This window comes from Myxine glutinosa, chromosome 1 (genome assembly GCF_964187855.1).
Source record: "Myxine glutinosa chromosome 1, kmMyxGlut1.1, whole genome shotgun sequence".
Lineage (NCBI taxonomy): Eukaryota > Metazoa > Chordata > Myxini > Myxiniformes > Myxinidae > Myxine > Myxine glutinosa.
This window is the reverse complement of record NC_136261.1, coordinates 319,518,140-319,535,519: the sequence shown is the minus strand read 5'-3', so window position 1 is coordinate 319,535,519 and position 17,380 is coordinate 319,518,140. Positions and strand designations below refer to the sequence as shown.

Genomic DNA, 17,380 nt, shown 5'->3' with positions numbered 1-17,380 from the left:
AATGTGCTTAGTTTCTTCATCACGTTCAATGTCTATTATTGCCAGGCATTGAAAAAAATGTTTACAGAAAGGCTAGCCATACAATCTAATGAGTGCTTTTGTGTTTCAGATTGCATGAACATGGGTGCCAAAGCTCAAAGCTCAGCTAACGCCGAAAAACGACTGGCAATTGTAACGGAGGATGTTGGTGAGTTAGAGATACAAGATTCAGAAAGTGACGGTACCCCTTTGGACAAACACCTCCGTGCTGGCAAGTGCTAAACTTTGTGAATTGCCGAGCGTCACATTGAGGCAGTAGTTTCCTGGGCTATTGAAAAGCTCCTGCAGGTGTATTGCACAGTCAGCCTGACGAGGCAGTGGGCGGCACCACTGACGATGAGGTGAGGAGCAATCTTTGTCTGCCACCGTCGTGCATACCTCGGTGGGGATGCTGTTGCGTATGTAAACACAAAAAATGCACACACAATTGGTCAGATAGTGGATAAAAAATAGTTATCATGACAATGTACTTCAATTCTTTGGGGAAAAAAATTTGTTTACCTGAATCCATGACTAACAGATGCAATAACGACCATGCAATGTTTTGGCACAATTGTGCTTTCGGCGCCATGCTATAGCTTAAAAGTCAGAAACATTTTCACACATCGACATTTACGAATCAACAAAACGTAGGAAAACATCTGACTATTCAGTTTATACACGTGTGTGTCATATTGTGCAACGCAGTTCACTTGTCCCATCAGCATTAAATGTCAAAACATCATCGGTGTATTTTTCCCCTCTTGAATAAGAAGGACAATATCATCAGCCTCCATAGCATAATGGCTAGTCTGAGTCTGGGGGGTCGGTCGTTCCAACCCCGAACAAATCATACCAATAACACTCAGGATTCAAAAAGGATATAGTATTATAGTATAGTCAAACAGGTATAAGTTGGTAATAATAGTGCAGTTTTTGATGGCCTTCCTTCTGTATTGAAGTTCCTTGTAAGCGACCTCATATTAAAATCATTCATCCTGAGTTTACATGATCTATAATAAGTATTGCCAAAGTTTCACAGGACTCTAAATGGTGGGGTTATAACAGAAAATCATCAGAATATAATGGGTTAGCTCAAATGTTGACGCATTTTACCAGAATACACGGTGTTGCCAAAGTCTGAAATAATAATATATTTCTTTTTGGGACGATGCCTTTGAGGTGGATAGGATGTCATGGTCAACATTTACTCCCAAGTAGTCATAGAATGCTCCCAAGTAGTCAACATTTACTGCCATTTGCCATATTTATTTTGGGACACCTGAAATCAGTGGTTTATACCACGAGAGCACGCACTATTGAGGATCTAAAGAATGAAATCAGAAGCGAATGTGCTAAAACTGATGCGTCGATGTTAACAGCAAAATAGTTAGTTGTGCATGGCATTTGTAAGTAGCCTGTTAATTAGATTTTCTCAACAAAAATATACAAATTTCAATTTTAATGTCCTTATCATACGTGTATTCACCCTTTAATATTGGATAAGGTGAATACAACCAGCACACAGTCCAATTCCAAATATATGATACTATTTTCCGTAAATGAATGCCCCATGAGGATATTCACCGAAATTAGTATTTCTTGACAACATTTAGAAAACTTTTTTAAAGAGGCAAACTCAGTTAAACTACGTATATATAGCATGCAGCACTTGAGGATGCTGTGGTTTGTTGGTACAAATGTTGTAAGTAATGACACGTATCGCCTGCTCTGACCTGCCATTGCACATGACGGTGAAGTTCAAAGATGCACTTTGCTCATTTGCAGCCTGGACGACAGTAAAGGAAGACTCCAGGTCAACAACTGTTATCCCTTCTGCAGAACAAACGAAAAATATCTTGTAATCCATTCATTTTAATGTTAAGCCGAGGACTATGACACCATGAAGGCAGTTTTATTGAACATGGCAAACTATTATATTGGGTAAATGTTCATCTATATTCAATAATTGGTTAAATTGCTATCTGTGCATCAAATTGTTGCCCAAGTCATGTGAACCTGTCGATGTAAAATGTGAACTCATACACTGATGTGTCACTCACCGATTACATCAATACTGGCACGATAAGTACCATAAAGGTAGATGGGGCATTCAGAGTTTTCAGGTGCTTGACGCTTAACAAGCACCAAAGCTGCAGGAGCCATTGTTGTGACAAAATCTGTGTTGTTCATCGTAGTGGCAAACGTTGTGATTTCATTGTCAAACGTGGCAGTTGAAAAGCTGGCTTCTGTTAAAGGTTCTAAAGAAGCTGCATTATATGTAGGAACTGCTGCAGTCGTCATTATACTGGTGGAATTGGGGTTTATAGTTCCAGAATCAGTTGTATTTCCTGAGGTGGCGACACCCATCGTAGACATTGAGATTTCACCACTTTTGCTGGGTGACATGGTGGTGGCATCGTCATTTGTCGGTTCCACCGTGTCCGGTGAGGAACTACCGCTGCTGTCGGTGGGGCTTGCTGACATTGAGGAAACCATCCCAGTAATGGTGGACAACACCGTAATGTTGCCTCCTTCAGAAGATGGATCCAGTGTGTTTGGAGATAAGGAGCTTAAGCTGTTTGTAGTTGGAAATACGCTGCTCAAGACCTCCGTCATCACCGAAACCTCCGGAGTGCTCAAATCATTTATCACAGTTGTGTCTGCATGTGCAGGAAAAAAGAAGAAGAAGTAATGAACAGTTTAGTAGTATCAATAAATAGTTTTCTTGTATGCAATGAACAACATAATTCTTCATATGATCAAATGTCATGAACATCATATACCCTCGGGGTTTGAATTAACATCAATGTGCCACAACATCATAATGACAATGATAAATAAAATTTAAAGCTTATCTGTCAGATCATACTGCTAGAGGTTATACTAAAACTAAATACTAGTAATAGGCATCCACAACCATCCTTAACATTTTGTGAAGCATCGGCCAAAGTCCTTGTGTGAATCAGATGAAAAAGGACTCCACTGAAAATTGGTTAACACAAAGTTCAGGATGATATTTCAGTGCACATTATCTTCTATGTTGTCTATTATGCCACACCGCTGACATGCCACGCATGATAGAGATTAGAGATGGTGCAAGCCTAATGTCCTTGAGCTAGAGCTGAGAAAAGCTTTCAATCAAATAGAGCCCAAGCTAGTGTTTCTTCCCGGTAAATATTTTCCTGGGAATTCCTGGAAAATTTATTTGGTATTCTTGCCTTTTCTGCGTTTTTTTTGTTTCACGCTCAAAGTTTGGGCTGGAATAATCTCTAGTAGAAAATATATATGTGCTTGTGGTTGTTCAGTGTGCTCTGTGCACCTCCTTTCCCAACACTAAGGAAGACTCAACCACTTGTATTTTATGGCCTTCAAAGCCATCCGAATAACCAAGTGGATTGAATAAAAAATGTGTGCAATGGTAAAAGCTAACTTCCTGCAAAGTTGCATGATGATTGTATGGAAAATGCGGCCGCCATTCTAAAAAATCAGTTTACTGGAGGCATGGGTTGTAGAGTGTTTCACAAAGCAAGAAGTAATAATATTGGGGGAAAAAAGTTAAAACTGCATCTATATTCCATGTGAAATAATTAAGGAGAAGCTCATAAGTGGCAGATCTGGTCCGTAGCTTGATTACATGGACGAGGAGATGGTTTGGCAATAATGCCGCATAGATATGTTGTTTGTCGTTGTTTAAATGAGAGAGCTGAGCAAAGCAATGTAAGTCTGCAAAAAATGAGGGAATGTTTAGAATGTTTGAGAAAGAGAGATAGAGGTTGTAAAATGTTAATGCACATTGAATGCCATTTCACTTTACAATTATTGGAAGCAGAAAACAAGAAGAACAAGAAAAAGAGCAATCAGAGATTGCAAACCCTCGCCAGGATGTATTTTCAGTGGTTTTTAAGTGGTTTTTAAGTTTCAGTGGTTCAGTGGCTTTTGTGTTAAAACAAATATGGCGGCCGAACCACGTGACCGATGACGTCATCATTATTATTTTTTTCTCCACTAATTTATTCCGAGACTATGCTCAAGAAATTTCATCTTGATCGGATGACGTTTTGTACTTGTCAATTTATGACGTCATAATGGAGGCACCGATGACATCATCATTCACAGATGTTATTCCACATGGAGAGTTCTTTACAATGAGTCATGTCTCAATTCTTTCTATTCAGTGCTTTCGGAGATATGGAGGTGCAAAGTTTTTCGGTTTTTCCAAGATAGCGGCCGAACCACGTGACCGATGACATCATCATTTTTTTTTCCTCCACCAATTTATGCATCTTCTTTAGCTATGGCATCTATTGGTCAAAGGTCACGTGGTTCGGCCGCCATCTTGGAAAAATCGAAAAACTTTGCACCTTTATATCTCCGAAAGCGCTGAATAGAAAAAATTGAGACATGGCTCATTGTAAAGAACTCTCTATGGGGAATAAAATTTGTTAATGATGTCATAGGTGCCTCCATTATGACGTCATAATTCTAAACAAGAATGTATCAATTGAATGCAGGTTTATTAGCAACAACGATGAACAATCAATCTGCAAGACAAAGAAAGCGATGGTAGATATTAGAATAAGATAATAGATACAGAATATGCAAATAACAATGCGCAGTATTACACAAGATGAGAACGCAATAGAGAACAGCACCATACAAGAGTTGTCTATCTCCCTTTCCCAAAAACGTTCAATTGTGACACAGAATAGAACGAAACTGGAGACCGAGAAAAAGGATCACATGAGTTTATAATTGATATTCTTCTGAATTGAATCGGGCTGGTGGTTTGATAATCCGCTTCGGGCGGCCCGTCACCACCCAATCAATCGTCGGAGTCCTCTGAGGGCAGTTCGTAATTTCCTGGTCCATTGTGGGAGTCTCCGGTGGGTGGTTCACTATCGCCCTGTCCGACGCCGGAGTCCCCTCCAGCTGGTCCATCATCACCCGAACCGTCAAGGGGGCAGAAATAGGCAGTGACCGTGGAGGTGTGGCGGTGGTCTGCACATGTGGTTGGTTAGCGACTCTCGCAGGTGGTGTCATCGCGGTGGTGGAGCGGAGTGTCTGTGATGGTAAGCCCGGCGCAATGACATGTTGGGGTTCACCCTTCTGGGGAGTGGTAACAGGATTGAGACAGACTCTTGGAGCGGCGATGGGTTGGGTACCAGACATTAAGTATTTCGGTACGATTGGCATAACACTTGGCATAACGGTTGGCAGCATGCCACTTTTGCCAGTCGTAGTGGGAGTTGTCATGCTGAAAGGCGTAAAACGTCGCAGGAACTTACGATTCCGGAGAGTGATTCTTCCGGAGCCATCCACCTTGACAACGTATTGATCGAATTGTTTTACCTCAATCACGGTTCCGGTCCGGTCCCATTTTCGTGGTTCCAGGCCGGTCTGGTTCTGGATCCGGACATGGTCCCCGACGGCCAGTGGAGGTAGTTTTGTCGTGTGTTCAGAGAGTCTTTCGATCTCCCTGGCATGCCGAATGCGCAAAGCTTCCTCACGATTGTTGCGTGTTTCCCGCCAGGTGTCCGATGGCAAGTATCTGCCTGGGATGATGGGTATGAAGTCCTTGACTGGCCTCTTGAAGATGATCATGGCTGGAGACAACCTAGTGTCCTGATCCGGTGCATTCCGGTACTGGAGTATTGCACGTTGGAACCGATCAGTGTCTAGTTCACCATTGGAACCAGTGTTATCGGTGATCAATCTTTTCGATGTTTTGACTGCGATCTCGGCACGACAGTTGCTGTGTGGGAAGGCAGTGGATGACAACCGATGGTTAACGCCCCACCGACGCAAGAAGTCTTGGGTGTCATGTGCCGTGAATTCTGGCCCACAGTCAGATGCCAATTCGTCGGGGATACCATAAGTGGCGAAGTTCGACCGCAGACATTTCACTAGGCCTTGTGCCCCGCCAGTTGTTAGCTGAATGATTGGCCAATTAGAGTAACGATCAACGGTGACCAAATAACTCCGACCCTTGTGATGAAAGTAATCTGAACAAACGTACTGGAAAGGGTAGGCAGGTTCAGCTGAGGCTGTAGGTGGAGCGCTCGGTTGCGATGGGGCCATCCGATTGCAGTGTGAGCAGCGATTGCGCATCTCATGAATCTGGGGAGTGATTCCAGGCCAAAAGATCGAGCTGCTGGCCCGGGTGGTCATAGCCGTGACTCCTTGGTGAGCAGCATGAAGATTCTCAAGGACAAGCTTCCGTAGCTTCGGTGGGATGATAATCCTCCCCTTGTAGACCACTATGCCATCAATAGTGTAGAGGTGTTCACGGAAGGGAAAGTATTCCAAAATGGACACAGGGAAATCGTCCCGACTGGCAGGTAGACCCTGCTCAATAGAATTGAGTAACTGCAGCATCTGAGTGTCACTTGCTGTTTCGTCCCGAACATCGTCCCAAGTGACGGACCGCACAGAATCGAGTGTCTTGATGGCTGCCATAGAAATGGCCATTTCCATGCCAGTGTCGTCATCTGTGGTCCACAGCCCAGTCAAGGTGTGCTGTCTTAGTGTAGTCGATGTGGCCACATCCATAATGGAGGAAATGTCATCCACCAGTGGCAGTCGTTCCGATGGTCTGGCACCCGACGGATGTCGTGAAATCGCATCTGGTACGCAGTGTCGTTTTCCCGGGATGTGGATAATTCGGAAACGATATGCTAGGGTCCTTTCTTTCAAGTTGGCAAGCCGCGTGTTATGGATGTCCTCTAATCGTCTGTCACCAAGAAGCTTGATTAAGGGCTTGTGATCGACGGCAATAATCAGGTTCTTGCATCCCAACACAAAATACTTTACTTTTTCCAGGCTGTCCGCCACTGCTAGAGCTTCACCCTCTATCGGAGCATAGCGCGACTCCGCTGCATGGGTGAAGCGGCCTCCAGCAAGGGTGATTTTCCAGCCATCGGGGCAGCACTGTGGGGTTTCACCAGGGCATCTGCAGTGTTTTTGGAGGAGCCAGAAGCCAATCCCATCCTTCGACCAGTCAGTTGCGAGACATGTTGTCCGTTCCTTGTCAAAGATCCGGACCCCATTTGCGACTTCAGATATGATGAGTCGTTTTGATTCTTCGAATAGGGATTGTAGTGTTGCATCCCAGTAGAAGGGGGTGCATGGTTTTAGGAGGTCCCGAAAAGGTCGCATCCTCTCGGTCATGCTGAAGCAGTATGTTACCTGATTGACTAGCCCAAACCAGGAGCGAATGTCAGTAATTGTTTTTGGTGTGGGGAAGTCCTGTATCGCTTGGAGATACCTTTGGCATGGTCGTACACTGTCCATGGTGATCTCGAATCCAGCGAATTCGACCGTGTCCTGACCAAAATGGAATTTCGTCGGATTTTGCGTAATCCCATTACGGCCGCACAGGTCGAGCCAGTTGCATGCCTGAAAAAAGCTCTCTTCCAATGTGTCGCTCCACATGATGGTATCATCAATACATTTGGACTTGTTTTTGAAGTCCGATACAATTTCGTCAAATCGTCTGGAGTATCCATCACCTGAAGCGATGTAACCTTGGGGAGTGGTGCAGTAACGGTATCGGCCCCATGGTGTGATGAACGTTGTCAGATGGCGGTCACATTCTCTGATTGGAACGCTGTGATAGCCATTCCAGGCGTCTGTTACCGTCTTTTTGGTGTTATGTGGCACCGCCATTGCTTGATGGAAGGGTGACTGGGTGTGGTGGGTCTCACGTGTGCAGTGCGCATTCAGTGGTTGCAGATCAACTGTCCTCCGTGGGGTCCCATCCTTCTTTGGACAGACGACCATTCTGCTGCACCATGTCACTGGTTCACCAATTGGCACCGGTTCCAGGACCCCTAACCTGATGTCGCGATCGATACCAGCCTTGACTTCTGCCTGCCAGTGTAAGGGGACAGGCACTGGGGTGTGCACCGCTTTTGGTGTTGCCTCGGGGTCAACCATCAGTGTGAGAGGCGGACCTTCCATGTGGGGTAGTGGCTGGTGTTCGCAGACATTGAATGTGCTGCTTTTGTAGTACTCCAGTAGCCATTTCTCCAGCCTCTCTCGGTTCTCGTCAGTGGCCGGAAATGGGATAGATGTAGGCAGTGTAGGGGGAAGCGATCTTTCCGGGCAGTTACAATTTGCATCGATAACTGCTGCCACTGCAGCACCAACTGTGTTGGATTCGCCAATGGTTGGGAAGCTACTAGACACGAGGCCTAGATCGACGCATGCTTCACGACTGAGATACATGTTCCGTGTGTCAGGTGAGATGTAGCAGATTTGTCGGGTTTCAATAATGTCGCCATTGGCTGTGCGACCAGACAGGTGTAGGAGCATGGCGCCGATAATCCGGACCCTTCCACTGTTAACAGCATTCATCTTCAGGTTGACAGGTAACAGGTCTTCATTACGCAGCCCGAGTTTGTGGAAAATATGAAGTCCTGTGAGGCAGCTTTGACAGCCAGTGTCGGCCATGGCCTGGAGCCTGGCCGATTTTGGTCGGGATGACAGTGGCTGGCCGAAATGGTCATAAGATTCCTTATCGATCCGTGCTATGAGTTTTATGTACGGCTGTGGTTGAGACTTCTTCTTGGTCCAGCCAGAGAGGTGGTCAAATATATGGTGGTCGAGGTGTAGTGGAGTTGACAAGGTGGCCATGGCCCTTTTAATTTGCGGCTTCCAAATGGCCGTTTCTCGTTCCGTGACAGAGCAGAGGAGATCGTGGACCTGGCTGCTTTCTTCCACATCATGAGCATCCATTGATTTGTCCGTAGGTTTGTTGTCCGCCTTTTTCGTGCCTCCCCGGCAGACATGTGCAAAATGGCCGCGAGTGGCGCATTTACTGCATGTTTTCCCGTAGGCATTGCAGAATTGACGCCTTTGGTCGATGTTCGGCTGTTTGCCATGACCAGTTTTGCCGCAATAACTACAAATGGCCGCCTGCTTGTCGGTAGTGATCAGGGCTCTTTTGTTCTTCCAGTTTTTGTATTGGCTTGCGCCATGAGCGCCTTCACTATCGAGCAAGGCATTCTGGGAACGTTTCCCTGCTTCCTTGGCCTCGACGAAAATGAGAACTTCCTCCAAGCTCATGTTCTGATTTTGATCGCCGAGAATGTCCTGTTGTATATCTTGATCGGCGAGTCCCCGACATAGGACATCGCGAACCATGTCCTTGGTGTAGTTGACATCAGTAGGGGGATTGCATGAGCATACAACAGAAAACTTGCAGATCTCAGCTTGACCAGCCAGACGGGCTGCGTAGGTACGAATTGGTTCTTCTCGGTCCTGTCGCATGTTGTGGAGGTTTACGCGGGACACCATGGTATTCTCCTCTCGGACAGCAAGGGACCGAATGGCTTGTAGTATAGCTGCCTCGTCCTTGATTTCAATGCGTGGGTTGCTGCGGTGGAGGTCACGTCGTAGATTATCATCACAACATTCAAGGAGTTGAACGCGAACATCATTGCCGATTATCTGGGTCGCTGCCTTGTAACCATCCCATCTTCTGGTGAAATATTGCCAATCTTCGCTGGTGCCGCCGGTTTGGATACGAGGACGGCTGACTTTGTCCGGTTTGGCTGGTGCAATGGACGTGTGGGTCATGGCGTGGATGGAGAGCTGGATAGCAGCAACGGCATTGTCAGTGCTGTCAGTAACGTAGACACAGCTCGGGAAGGGGCAGACTGCAGCAGGCATCTTCAGATGAGTTGATTGTTCATAAACAAGAATGTATCAATTGAATGCAGGTTTATTAGCAACAACGATGAACAATCAATCTGCAAGACAAAGAAAGCGATGGTAGATATTAGAATAAGATAATAGATACAGAATATGCAAATAACAATGCGCAGTATTACACAAGATGAGAACGCAATAGAGAACAGCACCATACAAGAGTTGTCTATGACTATGACTGTTGACTATGACTTGTTGTTGTCTATGACTATTCCGAGACTATGCTCAAGAAATTTCATCTTGATCGGATGACGTTTTGTACTTGTCAATTTATGACGTCATAATGGAGGCACCGATGACATCATCATTCACAGATGTTATTCCACATGGAGAGTTCTTTACAATGAGTCATGTCTCAATTCTTTCTATTCAGTGCTTTCGGAGATATGGAGGTGCAAAGTTTTTCGGTTTTTCCAAGATAGCGGCCGAACCACGTGACCGATGACATCATCATTTTTTTTTCCTCCACCAATTTATGCATCTTCTTTAGCTATGGCATCTATTGGTCAAAGGTCACGTGGTTCGGCCGCCATCTTGGAAAAATCGAAAAACTTTGCACCTTTATATCTCCGAAAGCGCTGAATAGAAAAAATTGAGACATGGCTCATTGTAAAGAACTCTCTATGGGGAATAAAATTTGTTAATGATGTCATAGGTGCCTCCATTATGACGTCATAATTCGACAACTACAAAACTTAATCCAATCAAGATGCAATTTATTGAGCGCCATGTCGGCATAAACTGGTGGAGAATTTTTTTTTAATGATGACGTCATCCGTCACGTGGTTCGGCCGCCATCTTGGATAAACCGAAAAACTTTGCACCTCTATCTCCAAAAGTGCTGAATAGAAAAAATTGAGACATGGCTCATTGTAACGAACTCTCCATGGGGAATAAAATATGTTAATGATGATGTCATACGTGCCTCCATTATGATGTCATAATTCGACAAGTACAAAACTTCATCCGATCAAGATGAAATTTCTTGAGCATAATCTAGGAATAAATTAGTTTAGGAAAAAAATAATGATGACGTCATCGGTCACGTGGTTCGGCCGCCATATTTGTTTTAACACAAAAGCCTTAAAACCACTGAAAATACATCCTGGCGAGGGTTTGCAATCTCTGATTGCTCTTTTTCTTGTTTGCTATGAATTGAATACAATTGAAATAGACCATCGATTTGTAATAGGTGGTGTGTTAAAAAAAAAAAAAGTTATTTGAGCAAGATATTCTGGTACATGACAATGTTGGGCATTGCTATGAATGACATGATAAGCAAGCAAAGTTATTAAAATAGGTTTGTAAGTGCATGGTGATATTACCTAATGCTGGTTGTTGAGAGGTGGGATTAAACGGTGTTATGATGTCACTGGAACCTGTGATGATGCTGGGACTTCCCTGACTTGGAGAGGCAGGGAATGTGCGTGGCCCAATTGTGGTGGGACTTTGTGTCAAAGGGCATGGTCGTGGTATAGTTGCCTGTACTACCAAGCGTGGGAGGTAAGTACCAGGCACGGTATAATCATGCGTAGCTGATGATACACGAGCAATGAGTGTACCACTTTCATCACCAAAGTCCCACGTGTAGGTTAGGTCAGCCTGGGCCAGGAACCTCCTTGGGTCATGAATATTGGCCGTAAAATCAATCGAAGCACCAGTCACAAAGCGGTTGTCACCAGGCTGCCGATCTTGAGCTTGTCGCATTTCGACTGTCACTGGTATCTGGTCTGTGGGAGTAGTACAAGTTATTTATTTGACAACCTTCGCAGATCAATTTATTGATTACATGATATAGGTCTCAGGATGTTGCAGAGTTAACGGTCTTAATCCTTTGAGCTGTCTAGACGGGGTTCAATGCTCCATCTAACTATAAATTGTTGGACTGGTGTTTTGCAGACAGTGTCACATCACAAAGTTTGCTGGCCTTCATATAGTGGGACCGGTCTGCTCGCAAATTAGTTGGTGGATGTGAAATATCCCATGTCTTTTGTAAAAAAAAAACAGGTGAGTTATTTCTGGTACCCTCAACAAATTCCAAAATTAGATTAATGAACAGGATTAAATAATTAAATTGATATATGTGGGGAAATTACTGTTCATTAATCCTGTTCCTGTTCATTAATTTAATCCTGTTCATTAATCGAATTGCTTCACCACGCCCACGGTGGTGTTTATAATAGAGGCCATGGATTTGTTCCCCTATTTGAGGAAGACCCTCTCATGTTCAGGCCGTTGGTGCTCCTATGGTTGGCAGCGAGTGCCCCGGAAGCATTGATGGAAAGAGTGGCAATCATATGTGTGGGAAAATTGCATGCTCAGTCAGGGTCATCCAGATAGCTCAGATGGCAGAGCACTGGTACAGTTTTCCAGAGGGACTGGGTTCATATTCGTGGTCTGGGCATGTAATTTTCCCACATATATAAATATAAATTCCAAAATCCTGTTCACTAGTTCATGAAAGACTTGAGTCAAAAACTTTCCTCAGGCAACCCCCATAAGAAAAGTGTGGATTGATGGGGCTGCTAAAGAAAACGTTTCAGCAGATGATAACTTAGCTAGTGGCTCAGTACATTAATAAGAGCTTTTTTGTTTACCTTATTAGAGTGAATTTTGTTACTTTTTTTTTTAGAGTGAATGTATTCCCACGAAGGTGGCTGTCTTGAGATCTTAGCGTCCTGAGTTCAAGCGACTGTCATTCCATTAAATGAACACAGGGTGGGTTGGGTTGACTCAGCCTGTCATCCTTCCGAGGTCAGCAAAATGAGTACCAGCTGACCGCTAATGCGGGGCATTGCATCAGCGGCACAACCACGCCCCGAGAAAATGATGCAGCCAAGCAGCCACCGGCTGCATACGAACCACCACCGCCACCAAGCATCAGAACAGATGCTAGGTACACTGTCCACTTTCTTTGGAGATAAATCTGGATCGCTGCCTTTACCTATGGCATCTATTGGACTATAAAGCTTTGGTACTATTGCTTCACATGCAGTGAACAACGTTAAGTTAACCTTTCATTGGATATTATAAAAATATCCTCAATATGCCAGATGTAGAATACTGTACTGTACTTGCCTTTGACGTAGTTGTGTAAGTGGTCAGTCTAGGTTCAGGTTCTGATCCAACCACAAACTGAAATCTAGTGCCATCATTTCAGAGGGGCATTAATCTTGTCTGTCTATCACTTGCTTGTACAACAGGCATTTCAAGGCCATTTTCCCTGCTAGGGCGGGGATTAGCCTTGCGGGCCCCATGACGATCTTCTCCATTTTGTCCTATTTTCTGCATCTCCCCTTGTTAACCCCCTTGCCGCATTTCTTCTTCCACCACCTTTAGCCAAGTCTTTCTCGGTCTTCCCCGTCCTCTACTTCCTTCTACATTAATTTCCATCGCTCTTCTCAACCAGTCACTTTCATCCTTCCTCAACCCATGACCAAACCATCTCAACCTGTTTCTCTTCACAGCATCCATCACAGGCTCTTTTCCCATCATCTTTCGCAATTCATCATTTGTCTTCCTCTCTCTCTCAACGATACTCCACACATCCACCGAACCATTCACATTTCCACCCTTTCCAACCTTCGTTGCTGCTCTACGTTCATTACCCATGTCTCGCTTCCAAAAATCATAACACTTCTCACACATGCAGCATACACCTTTCCCTTTCCCTTTCCCTTCAGATACACCTTTCCCACATCCACGTCAGCATGTCACTCAGTTCCCGAAACTTCTTCCATGCACATCTCACTCCTGCAACCGTTGCCGAGTCTGATCCACCTTCTCCATTCAGCATGTCTCCTCGGTTGCAAAATGTTTTCACACCTTCCAGCTTCACGCCATCTCCAAGATCCAACTCAACATTTCCTCCATCTGCAGCTCCCTCTGTGCACACCTTACACTTGAATGTTGCTGCCACACTGGTTAATGACCCTCTCAGACCACTACATTTTTAATGAAGCCACTCAGCGCACATTGTACATTGAATGGTGTTCACTCCAACACCCTTCCTGCACACAGCACACGACCACTTCCCAGTTTTTTTCCACCTCACCACATGCTTTACCACTTGCCATCACCTTCGTCTTTCCAATATTCACGTTCAGACATTTTGTCTCCATACATTCCTTCCACTTGTTCAGCTTCTCCTTCCGTCCATCCATACTCTCCGCAATCAACACCAGATCATCTGCATACAACAACTCCCATGGTAAACCCTCCTTTATGTTTCAAGCCAGCACCTCCATCACAGCTACAAATAGTAGTGGACTTAGTACCGACCCCTGACGCACTCCCACCTTCACCTCAAACTCACCACTGTTCCCGTCCTTCGTCCTTACAGCTGTGCGCGCTCTTTCGTACATTGCCATCACTCCTCTGATCAACCATTCTTCCACTCCTAACTTCCTCAATGCACATGTCACTATTTTGCATGCAACCCTATCAACAAACCAGATCAACAAACCCAATAAACAACTTCTTCCTCTTCTCCATGTACTTCTCCTGCACCTGCCTTACAATAAAAAGCGTGTCTGTTGTTCCTCTTCCTGCCATAAATCCAAACTGCATTTCATCGATCTTCACTTTCTTCCTTATCCTCATCTCCAACACCCTTTCCAATACCTTCATTCCATGCTCCAATAACTTTATCGCTAGATACGAGCCACAGTCCAGAGGGTCACCTTTCCCCTTGTATAGAGGGACGAGGGTACTCAGTTCCCAATCCACTGGAATGCGGCCTTCTTTCACCACCAGATTACAGATCTCTGTCATTCTCTTCACACCCCAACTTCCCGCTGCCTTCAACATATCTCCCACAACTCCTGTCGGCCCTCCTGCTTTTCTACTCTTCAATGCTTTTATCGCTTCCTCAACTTCCTTCTCGGTTATCTTCTCTGCCAGTCCTAAAACTGGGTTACTCTCTATGTTGCTATCCCATTCATTCTCTGCATTCAACAGCATTTCCATATATCTCTTCCATCTTCCTTTAATTACATCTGGGTCCACAATGATTTGTCCCACTTCATCCTTCAAGCAACTCACCCCCATCACATCGCACCTCTCTTTCGCTATCTGCTTTGCAATCCTGAATACCACTCTCTGACCCTCCTCTGAATCCAAGCGTTCTCCGAACATTTTCCTACATGCATCCTGTGCCTTTGCTACCTCTTTCTTTGCAGCCTTCTTGGCTGCCTTACAACTTTCATGCTCTGTGTTTTCTACCCCCATACCCTTCACCTTCTGCCATTCCTTGAACTTCTTCCTCTTCTCGTCAATCCTCTTTCGAACTTCATCATCCCACCACCATGTTTCCGAGTGCCTCAGTGGTCCTTTTATCCATCCACATACCTCACCAACGGCTCCCAACAGACTATCTTTCATTGACATCCAACCAATTTCAAGCTCAACCACATCATCCTATGCCATACTCAGCCTCTCTTTTGATGCCTCCCTCACCGTCACCTCTTTCAACCTCCACACCTTCATTCTCGGTTGGTACTTCACCCGCCGAGCTGTCCTCGCACCTTTCACCCTTATGTCGCAGACTCCCAAGTGGTGCTGTGAAACAGCCTCCTCCCCCGGGATCACCTTTGTGTCCCGGAGGTGAATGTCACCGGAGGTGAACTTGCTTGTGAATGTTTCAAAAAAAAATCCCATGGTTTCTTTCAAAATGAGCAAGCCATTATTTGCCATAATTCATGTTCCTGTTGTCATCAAAGGGACAGTAAATGACAAGGATGGATATTAATGAGTCATCCGACAGATACTGCACATGATTACAGCGATGCAATGTGGCCTCATCTCATTGCCTGTTCTTTTTGTATTTTATCAAGTGTATTCTGACACTTACCGGTGATACTGTATGTCGTGGAAGCTTTAGCAATGGGTATATACTGCATTGACTTCCGGTGATGGTACACCACCAGCACCATTGTGTAGGAACCCAGTGCAAAATTATCTGATGAGAGTGAGAACTTGGATGATGCATGACCAAACTCCTGCCATTGCTGACCTAGAGAGAGAAAGCGTGATGTGCTCAGAGGTTGGTATAATGGACCACGACACTATCAATGGTTGAGAAGAACAAACTACATGCAGCTATTCTATCAGTGATTAGTAATAGTCTTACATTCAAGTAAACCTAGTTAATTTTAAGATTTCAGGTTGATTCAAAACTTTGCTGCAAACTTTATTAGGCAAAGCAATTCCTCAAGTTAGTGCATTAACACCTTGCAAAACAGTGGCATTTCATTATGCAGGTCCATGGTCACACCATAAATTTATTAAAAATGAAGCGCACATTGAAAAGCAAGAAACATTACCTCGTGTAGACCAGACATACACAAATCGCCTCCTCCTGCGGCCACCTGGTGGCACATAAGCATCATTTAAGCCTTGCTCTCCGAGCTCTGGATAGACAGATGCACCACCTGCAGGGAACATGCGGAGAGAACACTTGAAATACACCCTTTTGGTAAACCTAGGCTCGGCTCGCATTTTGATTCCACTTTATAGAAAGGCATCCTTTAGATTATTATGACATGCAACAAAATATATGATGAACGACTACCCCATATCACCAACAAAACGAAACCTTATTTCCAATGTTATCACGTGACATTTGTTACCTATATTAGACAGAATTGAAAAATTAATAAGGCCTCCTTAGCTGTCTGCTTGCTGCTTGTGTTCCACCTAAGACTGCATTTTTGGGCTGGGGTGCAGAATCATGAAAATCAATTATATATATATATATATTGTTGTGGATATGAGAATGTTTTTTTATATTTTATTGTTGTGTAATGAATTGTTGTAAAATGTCACCCTCCTTCCTGCATTTGTTGTTGTATAAAGGTCAAAGGGCGTTCCCGTAGTTAATTCCATAAAACATACACGCAGGACACCATATATCCCTGTTCGGTAGTTATATCCTTATTATGTGTATTAGTGTAAGGCTGAGTCTTCCATTAATTTAAATACTCCATTGCACCAAGTGAAATAAGAGTAGATTCCCTTCACATTCCCCTTCCAACCATTGCCAACTGCATTCCCTCAAAGCTTCAATTGCCAACTGCACTGGGCGGTTTGTTAGGGTTGCTACAGCTGTGGTTTGTTTCATCCCAAGACTCCATTAGCCACGAGGTAATCTCGGAGCCGAAGGTGGGAGGAGTCGGCCCAGCGCCGGGAACAAGGCGTGGCCTTGCCAACGCCTCCTCTAAGGGCGGGATCGGGAGCCCGCGCGACCAACCAGGGCCGAGGTGAGCTCACCGATGGGCGTGTCCTGGACACCAGCGGCTTGATCGCCGGAGGCGCTATAAAGAGCGTGCGCGGAAGCCTTTAAAAAGAGGGCGAAGCGAAGCGAAGAGAGCAAGAGAGAGAGAGGGAGAAAGAAGCAGAAAGAGGGAGTCAGGGCGAAGCAAGAGAGGAAGAGAGGGAGTCAGAGAGAACAAGTGCCAAGTGCCAAGCCTGAGGACAAGTAACAAGTGCCAAGCCTGAGAACAAGTGCAACCACCGCAGCTTTAAACCACCACAGCTTTGAGCTTCGACGGCAGTTTCCGTCCGTGGCTGCGAAGGGACGGCGGCTGCTAAACGTGCCGATCGACCAGGGGGGCGGCGGCTGCTCACTCCCGGCCTGACCGTGCTCCGG

At 45.0% G+C, this 17,380-nt stretch overlaps 1 protein-coding gene across 1 annotated transcript in view; it reads right to left on the bottom strand.

The window, feature by feature from the left end:
- Positions 1-207: 207 nt before the first annotated feature.
- LOC137415021 (melanocyte protein PMEL-like) overlaps positions 208-17,380 on the bottom strand; it is a gene marked incomplete at its 5' end in the record, with an annotated part of 58,052 nt that continues 40,879 nt past the window's right edge. Inside the window, 6 exons of the mRNA XM_068100604.2 lie at positions 208-430; positions 1,755-1,854; positions 2,082-2,681; positions 11,058-11,462; positions 15,584-15,745; positions 16,056-16,163. Coding sequence (XP_067956705.2) covers positions 208-430; positions 1,755-1,854; positions 2,082-2,681; positions 11,058-11,462; positions 15,584-15,745; positions 16,056-16,163 — 1,598 coding nt within the window. The remainder of the gene's footprint in view (positions 431-1,754; positions 1,855-2,081; positions 2,682-11,057; positions 11,463-15,583; positions 15,746-16,055; positions 16,164-17,380) is intronic.